The sequence below is a fragment of the Ambystoma mexicanum genome, chromosome 4p (assembly GCF_040938575.1).
Source record: "Ambystoma mexicanum isolate Mex_15411 chromosome 4p, UKY_AmexF1_1, whole genome shotgun sequence".
Taxonomy (NCBI): Eukaryota; Metazoa; Chordata; class Amphibia; order Caudata; family Ambystomatidae; genus Ambystoma; species Ambystoma mexicanum.
This window is the reverse complement of record NC_090927.1, coordinates 131,795,983-131,818,973: the sequence shown is the minus strand read 5'-3', so window position 1 is coordinate 131,818,973 and position 22,991 is coordinate 131,795,983. Positions and strand designations below refer to the sequence as shown.

Sequence of the window (22,991 nt, the reverse complement as noted above, 5' to 3'; positions counted from 1 at the left end):
GGTTGAAGGGAGGGGTCTGCTGCACTAGTATAGTGGTGACCAAGGGGCGGCAGCAAGAGATGGACTTGATGGTTCTTGTTTATGTGTGGAATGCTTGTTTGTCATTCAAATGATTTCCTTTTTTCCATATAGGGAAATATTGCAAGAAATTCAGCGTCTCCGACTGGAACATGAGCAGGCCTCACAACCAACACCAGAGAAGGCGCAGCAGAACCCAACCCTGTTGGCTGAACTCCGGTTGCTACGGTAAAAAGCCTCTTTGAAAACATATTTCTTTGCTTTATAGGGCGCCAGCAAGAGAGCATTCCCGTAGCCCTAACATTTGCCAGGATGGTTATTATCATTACTGATATTTCTGTTATAATTATTGCTATCATAATTATTACTATTATAAGCACTGGTAGATTGCATCATTAAGATTGCCTCTTGCTGCTGGGTGTAAAAGGTGAGGGGAGCCAGACAATCATCAAATGCATTCTTGTTGCAAGAGCAGGTCCTTAGGGCCAGGCAGAAGGCAAGGTGGTCTGGGATTGTGGGACAAAATCACAGATTTGAAAAGAAGATTGTGCAAGATTGGAGGTTCCTCACTTTTGAATAATGGTGACATGTGAAGGTGAATAAAGAGGAGAATGTACTATTGAATGTGAAAGTAGCTGTCTTGACTTCTGGTAACAAGTGGACAATTCAGAGATGGGAGAAGTAGTAGCCATCGGGTGAGGCCAGCGTTTATGAATCTCCCAAGGTTTGTGACTGTGAATGAAGGAAAAGGGAGTGGACTATGGGAGGTTGGCGAGAGTGTGTGTTGGGGAGCGTAGTTTGTGATTTGGACCCCAGTTTTATAGCGGTTTAGTTTTTGTCATTTTCTGTTCAGCTGTAGAGGTTGCTCTTCTTGGAAATCAAGCTCTCTGTCCATGCTACTCGGTGTCTGAATGTCATTGATAAAGGAATAGCAAAGGAGACTAAATAATATTAATATCATCACAATTTTATATAGCGCTTCATGCGCCTCCTCTTTCTAGGTGCTTTGATAGGTGTTATTGTCCTATTTATTGGTTCCCAGTTTGACCTCTGCATCGCAAAGGTGTGAGCCGGCCCTGCCAGGATTCTAATTTGTACACTTAAGACTGGCCCCAATTCTGAGCAAAGCATTTAACTCACTGAGCTATCTTCAGAGGAGAGGATAACTGAAGCCCGGGGCTGGCGAAAAAGTGGAGTGTGAAGGATGAACCTTGAGGAACATAACATCTCATGATCTGGTTTAGGGCATGGATTTGCATAGGGGTTACTGGTGATCAGTCTTCTCTCGTACGAAGAAGGCGGAGTCCAAGACTACAGCAGAGAATAGGCGAGGAGAGACAGAATGTGGTGGCTTCAAACAGTGTTGACAGGTCCAAGATACTGAGGGAGTCCATTTCAGTGTCATTGGCGAACGTTCAAATGTTGTCCATGTCCGAGGTCATGACCCATTGACATGATCTGCTTGGTTGTCTAGAAGCTTGTTCTTGAAGTGGAACAGAAGCGGTTAAATGACAGAGGGAATATTGTTCAATAATTGTTTGAAAATACAGGGTTCAGGAAGCCTTTTTTCAGAATTGAAACAAGAGCCTACACAAGGAAAGGATGGACTAATCCAGCAGCTATGGAAGACTTAAGAAAGTGATGCTTGTATTTAGTGGAGGAGTGAAGAAACCTGTTTGAAAATGGAAGTCTGGTAGGGTCCGAAGGACAGCTATAAGTCTGATATTGAGGATCTCTAGTTCAGAACTAGGGTTAGGGGGCTGGATAATGTAGGGTGTAATTTATTGTGAGGCACTGGGACAACTGTTTTAATGAGGGTGATGTTGTGGTGGTTGGTCAAGATGATGTTCCTGAGGAAGGTGGACAGTTCCCTGCAGAGGCACCAGAGTGAGGAGCAGAGGAAATAGTGAAGATTGGAGTGGAAAGTATCGATAGCACTTTGAAGTGCATTGGGGGCATCATGGACTCTGGTGGTAAAATAAGCTTTATTGTTGTTCCAGGTCTGCTATTAATACGATCTTAAATGAGAGAGGTATGATGTGTTCTCATATTGAGGCCTGATACATTTCACTGAGCAGAACTGATGTTTGGATTAGAAATTTTCAGCAGTGGAAGATTTACCAAGATATTTCATGGGACACACTTTTATTTTTTTAGAGGGGCGATTTAGTCCACAGCCGTGTAGGGAAGATTGTTGAGAGGAACAAGCTGGAGGCAGGGTTGCAATCCAGGAGGGTACCTGGGCCTGACAGGTAAGAATCTATGGATTGGGTGCAAAGATTTGAGGGCCTAGACGTTGTAAGTGATGGTAGGGATATTGAGGCTTATTGAGTGGAAGCAGTTGGTAAATAGAGTAAGAAATGTGATATTGACAATGGATCAGGATACAGGCAGACTAAAGGATGAGGTGTAGCTGGAGCATGATGGAAAAGTGGAAAGAGCGCACTACCTGGGAAGTAAAAAGATTCCAGGAGCTGTGCCTCTATTCCGGCCCACTATGAGCTCCCATTTTAAATTATGTTTTTGTAATAGTATTATTATCAGCACACATTTCAAGTAGTATTGGTTATTTGGCGAGTTTTTAGTCACTGTATCTCTATGCTGTATATATGTATTTCTCTGTCGTCCTGGCTCTCCCTCCTTCCCAACTGGTTGGGAATGTCTGCATCCCTTTTTCGGGGTGCTTCTTTTGCTGTCCATCCATTTTTTTGCTAGTGATTGGTTCTTTATTAAATGTTTTCAATTTGTGGTGCCTCCCTTTACGCATGCCGTATGCGACAGGGTTCAAGCAGTGCATCCATTGGCAGAAGCATTTTTCTGCAGCCGATCTCCACCATGCCTGTGTCTGCTATCTGGGTATACATCACATGGTGAGTACTGCATCTTTTGCTGTGGAATTCAGCCGAAGTCTCTGCGGACTCGTCTTCTCTCCATGTCCGAGCTGGGACCGGTACGGAAGACGACCAAAGACTTTGTTCTGAACATGAGGAAGGCCAATATCGGTAAAAGGGGGACTTTACCTTCAGTTGAGGTATAAGTTTCGGCACCGGCAAGGGAAGACTGCCTCCTCAGTCCCAGAGTCTTCACTAGACCATTCAGGGGAAACCTCTGGCCTGTCCACCTCAAAGTACCTCTGGGTGAGAAACATTATCTCAAAGCTGTATGGACATACTAAAGGAGGCACACAAACCTAACACCAGGTACTGTTACTTCAACACATCGAAAAGACTTGTGATATGTTGCCGATCAAAAGATGTAAACCCTGTTCAATGTACATTCCTCACTACATGCTCCACTTACTAGACTCTGGTCTAGTGTTTAACTCCATGAAGGTTCACCTAGTGGCTCTGTCCACATACACCACTTCGCAAAACAAGGCGTCCTGGTGGAAAGTCCCTGTTGTTAAGGCTTTCATGGAGTGAGTAAAGAGACTTTACCCTCCCCAAACCCCCATTTCCAACCCGCCTCCAGGTTGGGATCTAAATGTTGTACTCTCAAAGCTCATAGGTCCACCCTTCGAACCTATACACAAATCCAACCTCAAACACCTAACCTACAAAATTGCTTTCCTAGTAGCAATCACCTCAATAAGGTGGGTTAGTGAGCTACAAGCTTTGTCAGTGCAAGACCCTTTCTTTGTTATCCACAAGTACGGTAATTAGACCACACCCTAGGTTTTCACCTAAATTCATATCCAAGTTCCATGTTAACCAATTAATTGAACTACCCGCTTTCTTTCAGAATCCATCCAACTCAGCTGAGAAGAACATCCATACACTGGATGCAAGAAGGGCCAATTTGTACTATGTAAACAAGACAAAACCACTAAGGAAAACATATCAATGGTTTGCCTCCATAGCACCTGCAGGGAAGGTGATCGCATTTCAAAGAATGCCATCTATAGATTGATAGTTAAATGCATACAACTCTACTATTCCCAATCAAAGAAAACCCTGCCTTTCACACCAAGAGCTCACTTTTTCCAGAGGTACAGGAACCACTTTGGCATTTATTGCAAACGTCCCTCTAGATGCTATTTTGCAAAGCAGCTACATGGAGTTCCATGCATTCGCCAGCATTGGATCTTTCATGGATTCACATGCTGTGAATATTTCCCGTCGTCAGGCTGGGAGGCTGGGAAACCTCTATAACTTTAAGTTTGTGTTTTCCGATGGAAAAAATCAACACTTTAGTGTCCTATCAATGTCCTTTTTGGGTCCTTTAGGCCCCACCAATAGAACGTCTGGTATAAATAGCCCCGCCTCCGCGGCTTCCCTTCAGATTTCAACCGTCTCCAAACTGTTGGGAATCGTTTCTTCATGTTTTTGCACGTGCATTTGGTTCTTGGGCTAGGATGTCATCGGTAGCCCAGAAGAAGTCTCTCTTTCGGCCTTGTGCTACCTGCAGCATGAGGAAGGTTTACGAAGGGGATGGTCATATGGACTGTCTTTACTGTCTCTACACCCACCACTTGGTGGATGCCTGCGAGATATGTCATGGGTTTTCGCAGAAGACCTTGAAAGGCCGTAATCAATGGTTCATATGTTGGCTTAACAAGGGTACGTACCCGGCTTCTGAGGTGGGTTCGGCCTGGGGAAGCCAGTCTTCAGGGAGAGCAGAAAAGTACACAGTGCATCTCCGAGCGGCATCAGCAGAACGCCCTGCTAAAAGGCATCGGTCAGCGTTGCCTGCGTTGCAGGTGGGGAAAGGCAGCCAGTCTTCGTCTAGGCCGCATCATTCAAAGGGGGCGAGTAGCTCTTTGTTGTCCAAGCATAGTCAGCCGGACAATTCCAAGGGGTCTGGCGGCAGGCCCGAGAAGTCTCAGTGTCAGCGAAAGACCTGGCAAAGCCGAAGCAGTCTTCGTCGAAGCACTCGTCGTCCAGGGACCATCACAAGTCTTCGTCCAGCCGGGTGTCTTCGAAGCACCATTGCAATTCTTCCAAAAAATCGGGTCTCCGGTGAAATCGTAGCCATGGGACGTAGTTCTGACGACAAGCTCGTTGACGGTTGTTCCATCGTCGACGGTAGTGCTGCAATCTACGGTCCCGTCATCAACGGTGGTATCGTCGGTGCCGTCCACGATTCAGGCAGACAGTGGTCCACTGCTGTTGTCGTCGTCACAGATGGAATCGGAAGGGTTTTTGACGATGGGTGGGGCGTGGCAGTCCACCGCCTTTTAGTCCATCCTTCCTGAGAACATTTTATAGCAAGATCTGGCTACGTTTTCTGTTTCTTCTGGAATGGAGGAGGAACAGGAGCCGGTGTTTGACCTGTCGGCTCTGGGTCTGCAGAGTGTGAGGCCTTCGATGTTGAGTGGGGTGGGGCTGGGACGCCACTTTACCCGTAGGTTAACCAGCAATCTCTGCTGTCGTTGCAAATTCTATCTATGCTTCAGTCTTTGTTGGGGCACCTGGATGCGAGGTTGCCGCCTCCTCTGAGTCCGGGGGTGCCGGTGGTCGAGGGGTTGCCTGGTGAGGCGCCTAGGAAGTCTACTCCGGCATAATTGCTGTTGCCGGTGGTATTGGGTCATCCATGGTCTCATCCTGAAGAAGGCGAACTACCTGAATCGGACCCTGAGAGTGTTCCGCGTGACATTCTAGCTACGATGTCGCCGTCGCCGACGAGGGATGACGCATGGGACACAGACCCTGAGGTGGAGCAGCCCCGTAGTCTGGCAAAACCATCGCCGCTGGATGATATTGGGGCATTTCCCGCCATGATGTCGTAAGTGTGCCTGGAGTTTGTACTGGTGCCTGAAGAGGAACGTAAGGACTGTTTTCTCTTCGACCTTATGGGCAAGCAGAGAAAGGCGGTCTTCTCAGTACCGATTCTCAACCATGTGTGGCAGGAGGGCCTGCGCACAATGCGCCACCCATTTTCAGAACCTGCGGTGAAAGGTTGCCTTGAAAAGAAATTCAAGGCTCCTGAGTCTACCCCTAGATGCCTGGTGTCGCAGCCCACGTCCGAGTCCGTGGTGTCGGCGGCTGCCAGCCATAAGGCCAGGAGCCGACATAAATGTGTTACACCTCTGGACAGTGAGGCCAGGAAGCAGGACGCTTTAGAAAGAAGGTCTTGACGGTAGGGGCTATGACTGTGAAGGCTGCACATTCCTGGGCAATTATGGCCAGATATGATTGTGAAATGTGGCATCGGCTGGCCCCGATTCTTGAACATCTGCCGGAGCAACAGCGAAAGGAAGCAATGCTGTTGGTTGTTGGTTCGAGAGGGGGAGGAGGCCTCTAACCACAGCATCAATATTGCTTTGGACCTGGCGGAGTCAGGTTGTAAACAAATTAATAATGGGGTGGTGCTCCGATGGCATGGTTGAAGTGCACAGACTTTAGCCCGGAGGTCCAATATATGGTCATTGACATGCCCTGTGAGGGCGAACACTTGTTTGGTGAGAAAATTGATGAGGCCCTGAAAGGCATGAAAGAGGATACGGAAACTGCAAAATCCTTGGGTTCCTTGCAAAGTGGTCACTCTTTTCGCTCCTTTTGAGCTTTTCTTGGAGCCTCTGGGAATGCCCGGTTTGCCTCGACCAGAGATCACGTATACGGGTGCTCCAGTTACTCGTCTCAAGGTTATCGGCGATCAGTCCAGTCGGAAGGGCCAGGACTTTCAAGCTCAGCGAAAGAAAATTTTGCAGTCGGCGGCGGCTAAGGGACGGCAAGGAAAAGCTCAACAATGACTGCTATATGGATAATCTGCTGGGGGTAGGGTCGCAATCCATGTCGACAAGTGGCGAAAGATAACATCAGATCGCTGGGTGCTAGACACGGTGCGTCTTGGCCACTCATTGGAGTTCCGGCGTCCTCCGGTCCCTATTCCGCCAGTGCATGTGCTACAGCCACATCTTTCAATCCTGCGGCAGAAGGTGGTTCTCATGCTAGAAAAAGGGGCGATAGAACCAGTTCCGGTTGCAGAACGCGGCCAAGGGGTCTACGCCCGGTACTTTGTCGTGAAAAAACCTAATGACAAGTGGAGGCCTGTTCTAGATCTTCAAGAGTCTGCAATGCCTGAAGTTCAAGATGCTCACTCTTCAGGATGTCATCCGTTCGGTGCAGCCGGGCGAGTTCCTGGCATCTTTGGATCTGCAGGATGCCTATTTTCACATCCCTATGAGGCGGAAGCATCGCAAGTTCCTGCGTTTTGTGGTCAGAGAGGAACACTATCAGTTTTGGGTCCTCACGTTTGGCCTGAAGTCGTCCGCCAGGACATTCACAAAGTGTCTGGACCAGGTGGCAGCCTTCCTCCGGAGGGAGGGTCATCATGTGTACCCTTACCTGGACGATTGGTTGGTGAGGGGTTCGTTACAGGATATGGCATGAGAGTCTCTCATGGCGACCATGCGGCTTTTGCAAAGGCTGGGATTCGCCATCAACTTTGACAAATCATATTTGACGCCATCCAGAGAGTTGCTGTTTCTCAGGGTGCAGTTTCTTACCAGGACAAATCTGGTAAAGCCTTACAGCGAGCGAGTGGAAAAGTTGCGGGCCATGGCAAGTGAGTGGAGGGGGGTGCAGTGGTCTCGGTCCGAGGTTACATGTCGCTGTTGGGGGCCATGGCGTTGTGTATCCCTCTTCTTCCCAAATGCCGCCTGTTCATGAGACTGGTGCAGGAGTTCCTCGCAGGCAGATGGTTGCAAAGTCTAGAATTATGGTTGGAAAAGTTGGTGGTCGACGAGGGCTTGGTGGACGCCCTTTGCTCGTGGACATGCACGACCAATCTTGTGAGGAGCATGCCCTTGCTGGAGCCGGAGTTCCAGTTTACAATCATAGCACACGCTTCCCAGGTAGGGTCGGGGGCACACCTCGACAAGTCTCGGGTGGAGACTATGTTACATATCATGTGCTCGAGTTGAGGGCAGTGCACTGGCCCCTGAAGTTGTTTCTTCCGCGGACCAGTGGTGAGGTTCTTAACGGACAATACCACAACGATGTTCTATTTAAGGAAACAGGGGGGCACACATTCCAGAGTCCTGTCAAAGAAGGCGCATGACGTTTGACATTGGTCTCTAGCTCAATAGATCAGCATTGTTGCTTTCCATCTGCCCAGAGTTCTGAATGTTCAAGCGGACGCGCTCAGCAGGGACACCAGTCAGCTGCACGAGTGGAGGCTGAAGGAGCAGCAGGTGATAAGAATCTTCAGGCGATGGAGGCACCCTCCGTTGGATCTGTTTGCTACGAGGGAAAAACAAGCAGTGTCTGGAGTTTGCCAGCAGAGGGGCTCATCCCGAAAGTGCCGTCAGCATTTTACAAACTTGCCTCCATTGCATTACCCTTGTTCTTTGCTAATGCTTCCACGCCAGTGGAAAAGGCCCTGCATTCTCTGGACATTCGAGGGCCCTAAAGTTTTATCTGAATCGCACACAGGACGTCAGGAAGTCTAAGCAGCTGTTTGTGGCGTTTGGCCGTCCAACAAAGGGCAGTCCATCTCCAACCAAAGACCTTCATGCTGGGTTTCCTCTACCATTTCGTTTTGTGACACTAAAGCTGGCAAGCCTTTGAGGGGTGCTCCGAAGGCTCATTCTACGCGATCCACGGCATCGTCAGCGACGTTGTGGTCTGGGATACCGCTGGTGGACATTGGACAGGCAGTCTCCTGGGCGGTGGCGCATACCTTCACCAGGCATTACTGTCGGGGGCAGGAACATGTGGAAGATGTGCAGGTGGGGCGTGTGGTGCTCCAACACCTGTTTCAGTAAGGTAGGCCCCGCAGCTTTGGGGTTCTTTCTGTTTGCTATATCACTTGCTGGGTCTGTTGTCGCATGTATGTGATCAAATACTGTTTGTTGGTTTGCCTGTGACACACCGCCACACATTGGTTGTACTGCTATGGAATGTATTCACAGCATGTAAATCTATGAACGATCCAGTGCTGGAGAAGGGAGTAGTTTCTTACCTCTAACTCCTTTTCTCCAGCTTTGGTATCTTTTATGTATTCACACGCCCGCCAGCCGCTCCTGCAGGCAAACCTGGGTTCAGGTTCCCTCTACTTTGGAGGTTAAAAACTGAAGGGAAGCAGCGGGGGCGAGCTATTTATACCAGACGTCCTATTGGTGGGGCCTAAAGCACCCAAAAAGGACGTTAATAGGACACTAAAGTGTCAAAGGTTTCCATAGGAAAACTCTCTCTAAGTTAAAGTTACAGAGGTTTCCCAGCCTGACGACGGGTAAATATTCACAGCATGTGAATCCATGGAAGATACCAACGCTGGAGAAATGGAGCTACAGGTAAGAAACTATTTCCTACCTTTACTCAGCATTACTGCATTGACACACATTCTAAAGTAGATTGACAGGTATGAACAAGCGGTGCTAAAACATCTATTTGCTGCCGTACCTTCTCACAACCATCCTCCTTCTCCAGATACTACTTGCTAGTCTATGCATAGCATGTGATCTAAGCAGATCCAAAATCCTCAGAAGGGATACATTACTCACTGTAATCGTATTTCTAATGCTTGTATCTGCTTAGATTCACATGAGCCCACACTTCCTCCCCTCTTCGAGTAGAAGGTACATAGATGTTTTTCTGGCTCTATCGCTTCTTATCTGCTTTATTACATCTGTACTCACGTTCCACTTCATGCTACCTCATGTCAGAAACAAAACATTCTGAGGGACCTCGGCGCATGAAGGATCATAGGTAGAGTGGACGTCACACTAGGGGTGTCCGGTCAAAGGGTCGACCACAAAAGGATCGAATGTAATAGGGCCGACGCAATAGGGCCGAAAACAAAAGGGTTTTAGTATAGGTAAAAAGAGTAATAATAAATCAAAATTTCGATCCTTTTGTTTTCGATCCTTTTGAATCGATCCTTTGACCATTTGATCCTTTTGAATCGATCCTTTGACCTATAACCACACTAGGGATAGTATTACTGACACGCCCTGTCGATGTCCCTTTTCGAATAGATGTCAGCCTATGCATAGCATGTGAATCTAACCAGATGCAAGCATACGATTAGGGTGAGTAATGTATCCCATATACGAATAAGAGTGATAGTGCATTAAAGACCAAAAGGAAAACACGATTCCAAAATACAATCTGGCATGCATATTTTCCCAGTTTTCAAGTATCGCATGATACTTTCTGGGCAGAGGAAAGATGCCAATACCACATGTTGTCATACACACATTTTATTGGGTGATATATTACAAGAATAGGCAACTCGAGCCAAAATGGGATCTTCCTAAACAAATTAATAAAATGGCTCTCTCCAAATAGGAATCGGGTCCTTTTCCACCACAGACCTTCAATGTGTCCATTGTCTCTTCCAGGGAATGCAGGTACTTGGACCTTCCTGGCCTCAGGAGTAAACGTCCACGTTTTTACAGTTTAGAAGGGGGATTTGTTACCCCTTTGGGTGTTGCAGGCTTCAGTGTTCGTTTCTTTCTTGTAGATTTGAGGGTTCTCTGATGATTCAGAGATGATTCCCCAAAAAAGTCTTGCCTGGAACCCTTCTCATTTAGCCAGGGAAAAGCAGACGCTTCCTGATCTTGACCCTGGGGGTGGTGTTCTGCAGGAAGATCATATAGAGGGCGGAGCGGGGGCAGATGAGGAAGACCCGATTATCCTAATGGTCTATTGTAAAATTGAAGCTGTGGGAAAAGATGATTTGGACATTGTGGACTTCAACTCCCACAGTGCACAAAGTACTGGGACGAAGAAGAGGGCTGCAGAGGCACGAGACTGCAAGTTGCAAACTAATGGTGTTATATTATAATCAGCAGGGGGGGCAGAAGCTCGGGTGCCTGGCCCGTTGTCTCCTCTCATCAGGCTGACACTCACCGTGTGAATTGCAGTATTTACTACAATTTTCTCAACCCAACTTCCACAATTCCTATTCTTAAACTCTGGAGCACCTATGGATCAAATCTCAGCTCAAACCGGACCCTCCATCCACCTTATCTCTCTTCCGCGGCCTCCTTCCCTCCCCCAGCAGCAAGCCTTGCCGCTCTCCTCTGCGCCGGCCACATTCATGAGGGATTGACTCCTGCCGCTTCCACTGCCACTGGACTAGAGGTGACATTGTGTGTCCTTGGAGCAACCGGTCTATTGGCGCCTGTCACATCCAGAGGGGTTGTGTTGGTGCTGCATCAGCGCCAGACAGAGAGGCGCCGTACCCCGTCAACGCCTCCTCTGTGGCCCCTCATCTCCGCTCCAGTCTGTCATTACACACTTCAGCGCCTGCTATATCGGCAACTAAGCTGTGGGCGGCTGCCACTTCCAGAGTGATTCTGTAGCGCTGCATCGACTCTGGACTGGGAGAGGCGCTGTGCCCCTGACGAGGCCTCCTCTGCGGCCCTGTCCTTCAGAAGCTGCGCCTCCCTGCTGCCTCGGTCCGCCGCCCACTTCCAGAGGGGTTCTGCGGCGCTGCATCAACGCCAGACTGAAAGAGGCACTGTGTCCCTGAGGAGGCCTCCTCTGCGGCCCCTCCTCTCTGCTCTGGTCTATCCTCTCTGCTACGGACTGCCCTGTGAACCGAGACTTCTGCGAGCCCACAGCTGCGGCCGCGCCTACCATCGCGCTTGCAGCGCCTGCCATCAACTCCTAACCACTATCAGGAGCTGCGTCTACCTCCGACACCTTGCTGCCCAGGCCCGCCGCCCTGGAACAGAGTTACCCGAGTGACCCTCTACCGCGGCCACGCCTGCCTTCGCGCCTGCTACGACTGATATCACCTCCACTGCAACTCCCATCAGGAGCTGCGCCTTCCATCAGGACCATCTTCCTCTGACCTCCAACTTCCATCAGGACCCTCTGCCACGGCTGCCCCTGCCATCTGAAACAGAGACCCCCGAGTGATACTCAACCGCGGCCGTGCCTGCCTTTGCACCTCTGCGCCTGACATTACCTCCAATGCAACTCCCATCAGGAGCTACGCCTTCCATCATGACCAACTTCCTCTGACTTCCAACTTCGATCAGGACCCTCTGCCACAGCTGCCCCTGCCATCGCGCCTGCTGTGCCTGACATCACCTCCACTGCAACTTCCATCAGGAGCTGCGCCCCCCTCCTACATCTGGCTGCCTGCCCCTGCCCAGCCCAGCACCGTAGCAGTTCATGGAGTGACCCGCTGCCACACTGAGATAGGAGCCATTATCACTGACACTACCCACACACTGCAAGTGGCCGTCCCCACTCCTACACAGACTGGTGAGCCCCTCTACTGCAGCCGCACTGAGGGCGTGTCATACCGCCCTCTATACTACTGACCACTTGTGGACTGTCGCTCTTTCTGGCCCTCTGCATGCAACCGCATCTGTCGCTGCCACCACTGTGACTACCATCAGAACTGGGCCTCCATCCTCCACCTTGCTATCCCTGCCCCCCGCTCAACCGAGCACTGTGGACTGTCGCTCTGTCTGGCCCTCTGCATGCAACCCCATCTGTCGCTACCACCACTGTCACTACCATCAGAACTGGGCCTCCCTCCTCCACCTTGCTATCCCTTCCCCCCGGTCACCCCAGCACTGTCACAGACCACTGAGTTACCCAGCCTGCCTGCGCTCTGCTGCAACGGACTGTGGCCGCACAGCATGCACATCATTTTGCCCTCCATACAACAGACCCCCTGTGGACTGTTACTCTGTCTGGCTCTCTGCATGGAGCTGCATCTGTCATTTCCACCACTGTGACTACCATCAGAGCTGGGCCTCCCTCCTCCACCTTGCTATCCCTGTGTGGGCACACTGCCGCTGCAACCTTAACTCCACTGCCTGGACTCCCACTCAACGGCTGGGACTCCCCATCCTTCTTCTCTAAAACCTCACCCTCCCCAGCGCTCTCACCCTCACCCGCCCCTCCACTGAACCTGCAACAGCTCCTGATACCTACTCCAATTGTGGACACTCTGCTGTGTGGCCACCAGCACTTACTCTCAACCCCTTCCTGTCATGCACTCTACCTGCCTTTCCCTTCGTCGGACACCCTCTATCTCCCTGCCCCTCTCCCTCTCCCTTATCCTCTTCCTCTTTACCTTTACCTTCCGCTCATCCTCGTGTCCTCCCCCCTCTCACCTCCCATCTGCTCACCCCTTTCCACTTGCACAATCCCTTCTCGCCCTAATCTTATCCACCTCCCCACTGCCAATACCTCCAGTATCATCAACATTGCCCTCTGGAATGCCCGATTGATCTGCAACAAAGCCACTGTGGCCCTTGATCTGTTCTTCCGACTCAACCTTCACTTCCTTTACATCACTGAGACTTGGATCCCCCCCTTCAGCTCCACTGTTCCTGCATCTCTCTCCACCCCTTCTTCCTCCTGCTTTCATGTCCCACGCCCCTCAAGTTGCAGAGGCGGCGTCGGTCTCATTTTTCACCCTAAATGTCTTTCCTCATCTCCTTCCTTATCCCTCCCTACCTTCTCCTCCTTTGAATTTCTCTTCAAATCCTTCACTTACCCTCACGCGATATCCTTCTTAATCATTTACAGACCTCCTGGCCCCCTCTCTTCCTTCTATGAAGACCTGGACCATCTTCTCTCTCTCATTTCTCCCTCCCCTACTCTCCTCTCTGTCCTCTGCGATTTCAACCTCCTCTCCCAACCTCATCTCATTCTTCCCCTCTTCTCTCCTTACTCGACTCCTACCTCCTCTCTCCCCTTCCAATACCCCACCACACCCACTCCTCCGGCTCCACTCTCAATCTCATCTTTCTCTCATCTTACTCTCCCTCCCCATATCGTCTCTTCCCAACTATCTCAGACCACGCCTTACACTCCTTCTCCCTTACACCTCCCCCTCCTCATTGTCCTCCCCCTCTCCCTCCTTCTCTCGTCGCGATCTCAGCAAATTCAACCCTTCTCTCTTCCTTGACTCTTGTTCCTCCTCCCTTCCCCCTCTCGCTGACTTCTCATCCCTCTCGGCCGATGACACCCTCTCCTCACTGTCCTCCTCTATATCCTCCAGTCTTGACCAACTCTATCCTCCTACTTTCTTCTCACCCTCTCACAAACCTTCCCAACCCTGGCTCTCCTCTCACCTTCTGTCCATGCGTCGCCTCCTCCGTCGCCTCGAACGGCGCTGGCTCAAATCCCCTTATCTGACTAACCAATCCTCTTACTTTTCATATCACTCTCTCTGACTCTTGCCTCACATCTGCCAAGCGCTCCTACTATTCTAACCTCCTCCACTCACAAGCTTTTCACACCCGCCGTATCTTCCGGACCCTCTCTTGCCTTTTTTCCCCTCCTACATCTGACCCTTCCACTAACTCTCCCCTCTCTCCCTCTGACTTTGCCAACGTCTTCTCATCCACAATTCTATCTCTTCGTCAAAACATCCTCTCCTCTCCTACTCTACAGCTGATAGAATGGACAAGGCAGGCCAGATAACTGCTTCTAATCCTACAAACAGAGGACTCAAACAGGGGTGCGTTTTAGCACCCCTTCTTTTTCATTTGTATGTATCTGATATGGACCAGGGATTACGAGCATGCCATGCATGGCTGGCGAGCACGTACTCTGGCTGGCTTCTGCTGATTATACAATCCTATTGGACTACACGCCCATTGGCCTTCAGCATTCGCTGGATGCACTATATATTTAAGTGGCTAATAACAACATGCATGATGGTCATGAGTGTGCAAGGATAAAGTCAGTCTAGTTTCAAATGACGTATTGGAAACAAACCAGTGGAAGTGATGCGTCTCTTTAGGGGTCCCCATCACTTTACGTCCCAATCTAACGTTTTATGAAACCCACATTACTCAAAACGTCTTGAGGGAAATTGGTCAGCAGTTCGGCAGTTTATTTTAAGGAAGGGTGGCTATAATGTTTAGGGCTTCCTTGAAATATAGAAAGCTAGCACTATTCCTGCAGTACTATATGGAATCGAAGCTTACAATCAAAATACTTCAAGTGGTTAGACACATTGGAGGGGAAACATCTGCACTTCTTTTTGGACGTACCAAGGGCTGTGCCTGTTGAGGCACTCAGATGTGAGCTGGGCGTGGCTTCGCTCAGGGCGCACTGGCTGCTTCGGCACTGCAAGCGTTTGATTGAGCTCAAATGGGCGCATCTTGAAAACAGCTCTCGAAAACCTGATAGCTTTGGGCACTGAGGCTAGTCTACACAACCTTGTTTGTGCTGATCTGGAGGAGACGATGCAGACGCACCTAAAAGACATCAGTCTGTCTCCTCCAGGTGAATATTGTCCCACCTATCTCTGCCTATTAAAGGTTAAAACAGTGGATTGGGACCGTTTGACAGATTTGGAAAGCTTGCGCAACAAAAAACAGTATGCCGAATACGCTACATCAGGTTTCCCTGTTGGAAGCCCTCAAGAGTATCTTATAGAGTCATGCTCTTCCTTTATTAGACGAGTTATCATGCACATGTGTTTTAATATATTGCCCACCAATGAATACAGCGGTGCATGGGCTGGCATTCCAATAGATAGTAGAATATGCCACCTGCGCAGACTAAAGGCCTAGACCAGCAGACATCTATTACTTGAGTGCCTGGTTTTAGGAGACCATTATCACAGAGCGCATCAAAATGTAGTTCCAAATTCGCGCCAGCTCCTGTCAAACCAATTTTGGAGTACGGTCTATACTGCGTCATAGGTGGTAATAAGTGAGGCTGCAGCATATGCTTGGAAGGAGGTGCTTCAAAGTCTAGAAAAACAAATATTGTACCGGTGTGCTTTTAGACTTATAAATCATTGTGTTATATCGACTATCTGCATGTTATAAGTGATTGTGATGCATAAAATATTTTATAGAATTTGTAAAGATTGTGATATGTCAAATAGCTTAATGTTATTTTAATTGAAGTTTTAATAAATTGTTATATCATGAACTACTGTAATCAAATGTGTTTTATAGTGCAAAGGTTTACTTTAACTATAAGCACTTAATAATACATGTTTAATAAACAAGTGAAAACATTTCCCTTAATGGGAAAGGTGTTCTTTTCTACATTGAAGCCTTGAGTATGCGCAGAGGGAGTTTAGGCGCCCTCTATAGGGGAGAGAATGCACAAATATTACAAGGGGTTTGGGCGGTGCTAAAGATTCCAGCTATTTTAGTGAATTAGAAGAACTCGCCATCCTTTTATTCAAGGTGGTCAAGTCGCAGAGGGATTGAATGTTCCGGCTGCTACCAGATGAGCCCCCCACAGGGTGGATTGAGCACTAACTAAACACCCTCAGGGACTTCCTAACTTTATCTACTCTAACCAGTTGTTAGTGTCGTACTGGGATTTGGGAATTGTGCCTTACAGACATGCTGTTATCTCTGTCCCCGTTCTATCATGAACCCAGCCCCCCACCCGCCCTCTCGTACTGTTCTCTCTATATACGCACTTTGAGCTTCTCCCTCCAATCTTCTGCCCCTCAGATTTCTTCCACTACCTTTTACTTCACACTTTTGAATATTAATACTGTCTCCTCCACACTTCTACTCCATCCTCTACACTTCTACTCCCTTTTCCACACTCTCTCTACTGGTATTGGCTCTCTGTCCATGTCTTCCCCACCCAGAGTGTTTTGAAGAAAATAAAGGGTGTAAGTAGCAGACTAAGCCACTGCTGCTTTTTCTGAGCTGGTACCACTGCGCAACAGGAATGGTGGCCTGTGAAGGCAACGATTCTTGTTTGTAGACCGGTTTCAGGTGTCCCTGAGGGTAAATTCCATGGGGGAGAACTGTTATTTCTCCCCTCGGTCCCTAGTGGTCTAGGGAGCTATCCGGTTGTTTCATGGGCTTTCTTGTTTCCCTCGGCAAACTCACGAGGCCCTCCTGTCTGCTGTGGATGGACACCGCTTTTGTATGCTGCTCTCTCCCTCTCTCCCTGCTGTTGATCATAGAAGCCTATGGCACATGTCCGCATGGGTGCAGCGGCATCCCTTTCTCTTTGTGGGGTTCTCTCTCTCCAAGGCTCATTGCTGATGTGGATTGGCAGTGATTGGCTTTCAGCTTTCTTATCACTAATGTAGGGCAGTGTATCTGGATTTGCACACTGATGGTTCTTGTTAGTTTTGCGCTTGGATAATTGGCTCTAAAAGAAAAAGAGAAATACTGGCAAGCATTTTGTATTTGACGCATGGCTTTAGACAGAGGTGTACTGCTGTCACGGGACGGTGGCAGGGACAGGAATTGGGGCCTCTGAACTTCCACCCTTCACCCCAAGGGTAGAACCGGCTCTGGATTTCTCCCAGATAGGCCTCTCACCCTGGCTAAGATGCGTTTTCACTTGCCAGTGTAATGGCCTTATCACAATCCATAATTGGTGAAGTTTTTCACCCACCTTTCTCAGAAATGCTGTCTTGCCTTTTGGTGTCTTGTTCTTTCTTGCTAATGTGTGTGCCATGTTGCTGGGTCTTTCCAGGTGGATGTGAAGTTGGAGGGTAGGAGGTAGGCACATGACTAGGTGTCTGGAAAGATTATACCAGCTCTGTGTTCGGGGTGTGGGCACCTTTTTAACCTAGTCCAATTTGCTTTCCTTGGCTCACCTAGTGGTGGCTGTAGAGGAACAGTGAAGGCCAACTCTTAAGGGGAGCTGGGTAGACATAAATACAGAGTAACTGAGGGAGCTCGAGACAAAGGTGAATGTCGCTCAAAGCACATGATTTGACACCTTGACACCTCTTTTTTTCTACAACGGAATTGTCACAGTTAGTTATGTTATGTTATGTTAATAGTATTTATTGAGTGCACGGTCACCCAAGGGTATCTTGGCGCTATGGGAAGAGGAACTCTTAGCTGGAAGTGATCAGCTTGGCAGACTGCTGCAACCTGTTTGTCCATAGTAAGTGTGGCCGAGAGAATAACCCCCAGATCTTTCACTTTGCTGACCGGAGCCAGTAGGGGAACCAGAGATGCGGGCCAGAAAGACACACCCAAAGTGTGGGATTAGGACAGCCCACCACCATCACCTCAGTTTTGTCTCCATTCAATTTGAGCCAATTGCAGTTCAACCACTCTCCCACGGCCACCAGACACTCCCGCAGGCACAACGACACCTCAGCTTGATCGAATCAGAATCTGGATGTCGTCGGCATACGAGTAGCATCTGACGCCGAAGGAGCGGATCAAACATACAAGGACCCAAATATAGATGTTAAATAAGATTGGAGACAGGGAGGAGCCCTGAGAAACTCCACAACTGAGGTGACAAGGAGCAGAAAGAAATGACGGCATAGAGAGGGTCTGAGTGCGATCTTCCAGGAATGACGTGAAGCAGGCCAGCACTTGCCCAGATATACCAAATTGGGCAAGGCGGGATAGCAGGATGGAGTGGTCGACCGTGTTGAACGCAGCTGAAAGGTCAAACAAAATCAGGGTTAGGATGAGATGAGCACCTAAAGGTTACTAGGGGAAACACCACAACTAAAGAGGGTCTTCTAAAGGAAACTGTATCCAGATGAGTTCAACTAAATAGTGATTGGTTAGTTATCCCAGTTTAGTCCTAATAGAAAATAAAGATCAGCAACCTATTCTAACAAGTCTATGCCCCTCCGGGGATGCTCTAATCTTTAAAGAAATGTCCAAACAATGTCATCCGAATCTTGGAGTCTGTAGCATCCTGTCAACCTTAAGCGTATAACATAAAGTTTCAAGCATTGGCCGTAGCAAGTATTTCTTAGGTCCTATTAAAGTCTGTCCATAAACTAATTAAATCAAATACATACATGTTCCTGGTTAGGCTTTTGGATGAGGCACTCAAGTCTGGACTTTCTTAAGCCATTCTGTTTCCACCATACTCAGGATTTTCCCCACATGGTTCCATAGGGCCTCATTACAACCTGGCGTTAAGGGGTTAACGGCGCCGTAAAAGGCTGCGGCGCCGTTAAACCCTTAATGCCAGATTCCCACTTTAACGCCTGCTTTTTGCAGGCGTTAAAGTCCATCCCGCTAAGGGACCTTGGTGCTAATTACGGCACCGTAATTTACGGTGCCGTAATTAGCGCCTTCCCCATTCCCATTGAGCCTTATGGTCCAAAAATGGGATTGGGGAAGGGGCCATGGTGAATGGGATTTACCGCCCCGCCAACCTTGGAATGGGGCGGTAAATCCGCCATCCACCATGGCGGAATCCGGCATGGACCATGGTGGATGGCGGATTTACCGTGCCATGGTCCAACGCCAGGGTTGTAATGAGGCCCATAGTCTTCTCTTCTTAGTCTCACTGAAATGCCTTTTGCTTGTTTCTCTGTCTTCAGGAATCTAGGGTGGTCTTGCCAAGATCTTGGGTTGCTCAGGTTTACGTCGGGTCTCTGCTAGACCTTATCTTTCTCATCCCCTTTTCTATCCATGGGCCTTTGGTGCAATTTTTAAAATGGTCTCTGATTGGTTACATTCAAGGCTTCTTTGTCTCCCCCTCTGGCATTGGATATATTTGGTAGTGATCGCATTTCCTCTTTTCATCTCTTTAGGGTTTGCTCCTTGGTGTTGACCAATAGCTGCATTGATGTTATTCATTTTATTCACTGTCATGCAGCTGAGAGGTATGTAAGGCATTCACGGTGTGGATTGTCAACTTGGGAATTCCCATGTCTGGGACAGTAGCTCCACAGTAGCTGAAACACTTGTGTACGAGCACGATAGAAATAAAATATCAATCAATCAATCAATCACATAATTTTGCGGTCTCTTTTGTTGTGTGCAGCGTTTCCCCAGTTTGAGTGCTTGAATACCTGGTTGGGGAGCACCCCTCTACATGTTTCTATATTACGGTCTGCAGGCAGGTTAACTCCCATGTGGTGTATTCTGGGATATGGAGTTCTTGGGTGGGAGACTGCACAGGGTTGCTCTTTCAGCCACGCTGCCATGACTCTCCTGGATCCCTGGTGCGTGTACACTATCCTGTCCCTTATGCGTGGGGAAAGCACTCCTCGGTGATCTGCCAGGCAGTGTAGCCTGCTGTTGAAGATGGGGCTGAGTGCAGTGATATGGTCTCAGGAAGAGGGGGCCTCGGCTCCCTTGATGCTGTCTCCGAGCACTCTCTGGGCCCACATCATAGCATTGTCAATCCTGGCCTCTGTGCCATGCTTCCCTCATACCATAGTGTTTGGAGTTCCTCCAACCCACCATATAGCACTGTGCTACTTTGAAGACAACGGTGTCAGCAAGAAATTAATATGAAAGTGTACTTTGCAAAGATGATGGTGTAGGAAACAGTTAGGTTCAACAGGTTCAGATAATCTCTTGGAGTGCTCATTACTACTATGGATTAGTTTAGTGTTCTCCCTGGCGTAAGTTACTTCATGATGACCCAAAAGATACACATGCCGGGCTCATAGACTCAGTCGAGATAGTGTGCAGGGCCTGTGAGCTTCACTTCTACATTCAGCAGGATTTTTGGAGTCGTGGAGATCAGGCTCATGTGAGTATTTGTTGCTGCTGGGATGTGGTGCAGTCCTTTCAGCTACAGTGAAACTTGGACGCAGGCGGCTGATGCAGCGTATGTGATCCCAACAGTGATGAACAAAGGTGTAGTTGCGTTTGGGACTTAGTGGGCCCCACATTAGTGGGTCAAGATGTCAATCAATTGCTTAGTTGGGGAGATGATTGCATGTGTCTTGTGGTCCTCACTGGCTCTACCCTGGATCAGGCTTTGTAACAGCAGGTCTTGTGTTCACTCACCACGTTGTCCAAGGTTAAGTGCAGTGACCAAGTGAAGAAAGTCTTCCAGAGAGGACACAGCTGATGTCTTCTGCTCGACTGGCCCTGTTAAGTCAAGGGAAGAGAGCACCATCCTTAAGCCTCTACCTGTTCAATCCTACTGATTGCAGAATTGGGCATTGCTTTGTCATCAGAACAGTTTCTGTCAGTTGGGATTCGTCTTTGCTTGGGGTTTCGTCTTCTGGGACAAAGAATTAAGGATGTAGAACATACACTTCAATATGAGCTTGGAGGTGGGTGGGTTAACTCTGCTTCCAATCGTAGAGTTGCATTCATTCTCCCCGTCACTCTCCCATGTGGACTCATGCTTGAATCCATATATGCAAGTACGTCATATATGGTTTTAGCCATTGGAGCACTCGCTGTCCAAGGCTAATAGGAGTGTTACATAGGCACGTTGCCTACCTCATTTTACATCGTTGTGAGTTTGATGGGAAATTGGTTTTCTTGCACTCTTTTTGTCTGTCATTCTGCTTGTTAGTTTAGTTGGCATTGTATTGCTACCTGCCTATCGGTTCATATGCATGGCGCATTGTATCTACATCAGTGATGAAGGGGTCCACATTTCACTGAGTGTTTTGTTGAGGTTGCCCAGTGTAGCACTAATGTTTCCAGCTGGTAAATGTTGAGACTGTGATAAAGTTTAGACGTTAGTAGTGTATTGTGAAAGGTTAACTTGTTTCCATTCCATATTTGCATATTTCTACTTATCCTGTTGGCATACTGACTCTCAGTATGTGTGTGATGCGCCATTTATATTTATTTTCAGGTACGTTATTAATGGCCCTCTGTTCAGAATGCCTTTTGAAACAAAGTAGAGAGATGCTTCCAGTTGCTAAGGTTGACATGCTAAGACTATGTAGATGAGTGGTTTTCACACTTTGGGGCCGTGTGGTAATGCCGAGCAATGACGCACATGGCACAGTAGAATTGAGTATCACAAACAATGGCTTTATGCAGTATTTGAATAGGGATGGAATTGGACCAAATGCCCATAGGAACTTGGAAAATCGCTGGAACTAATAAGGAAGTGCCCAAAACAAACAGTGCAAAGGCTGGGATAACACAAAGTGGGGCTTTCATCCGGTGTTCCACACCTCCATAGATGAATGTCTAAACAATACACATCTTTACATAAGCTCAAGAGTCCTTGTCCCTCCAGCGACACAGTAGTCTGCAAAGTAATGTCTGGCAAAGTGGCCCACAAAAAGTTCCTAATCTTAACACATCCCTAGCCTCCTGGCTACCCTAAACTATAACACAAATGTTTCAAGGATTGGCCAAGATAGGAGTTCACAATTCCTACTCTGAAATGTTCAGCCTTAGTCTAGTACAACAAAGCATACAGGTTTACCTGGGAAAGCTCTTTCAGGGCTCACAGTTTAGACCCTTCCTCTGTCTTCCTACGTTCATGCTACCTCTTCAGACCTCACCCAGATTTCAGGCCTCTTCCGGTTTCTCTTTTCAAGCTTGACCTCAGCCTTGTCACGCTCCATTGTATCTCTCTCAGACCTTGGCTTTCTCAGCTTTCAATTCTGGTCTTTCCCAGACCTTGGGTTTCCTAGAATTCACTTAATTATCAATGGGTATCCCTACTGGCACTGGCACCTCTCATTCATGGTCCTTTGTTATGTTCCTTGTAGGTCTTTAGGAATCATTTCTCCCTCAGGCTTTCTTTGGGGTGCACTGCTTAGTTTGGGGATCCTTTCCTAGGTCCATTCTGGTAACCTGCCTGCCCTCTTGTGGGCTGGACCTCTGGATTATCGTCCACAAGAACAGCTGTTACAAGGCCGCTAAACATTTACTACCTCCTCACAAGTAGTGGTTTCCCCATGTATCTAAGGATCTGTATGAAGTTCATTGACATCCTGCCAATATTACCCCTTTTTAGGGTCAGCCACATCCAATTGATAATCATTAAGCGTTCGCCATGCTTGATTTGTCTTTAGGATTGTCAGGCCCCTGTGGGGATTTTCTTTGGCCCCTTAGACTCACTCAAGGCTTGTGTTTTACTCAATGTATTTTCAAATCTGTCTAATTGGATCGCTGTGTGTTGTCCAATAAGACAATTTCCATCACCTGCTCGGTGCCTTGTTACATCACCTGCGATTTCTGCATCAAATTGCGGGGTTCGCTATTGCTTCTTGCTCGATGAGTTTGGAGATTTACTTTGCACTTTGCTTTCCAAGCCCTGTGTGCCCTGAAAGGACCTGACTTACACATTGCCCAACAAGATTTCTTTGTATGTAATCTAAGTTGCATTTCATTCCAGTTACCAATGAGCCCTCACTCGCATAGGCAGTCTCTGGAGACTCTCTGGATTTACCTTGCTGAGTGG

The 22,991-nt window shown here is 48.3% G+C and overlaps 1 protein-coding gene across 7 annotated transcripts in view; it reads left to right on the top strand.

Annotated features, from left to right (window-relative positions):
- The window catches only part of DTNB (dystrobrevin beta), a 1,559,893-nt gene that overhangs the window by 1,287,266 nt on the left and 249,636 nt on the right, over nucleotides 1-22,991 (top strand). For all 7 annotated transcript variants that reach the window (XM_069605562.1, XM_069605560.1, XM_069605561.1 and 4 more), the window contains one exon: nucleotides 133-246. In XM_069605562.1, coding sequence (XP_069461663.1) covers nucleotides 133-246 — 114 coding nt within the window. The remainder of the gene's footprint in view (nucleotides 1-132; nucleotides 247-22,991) is intronic.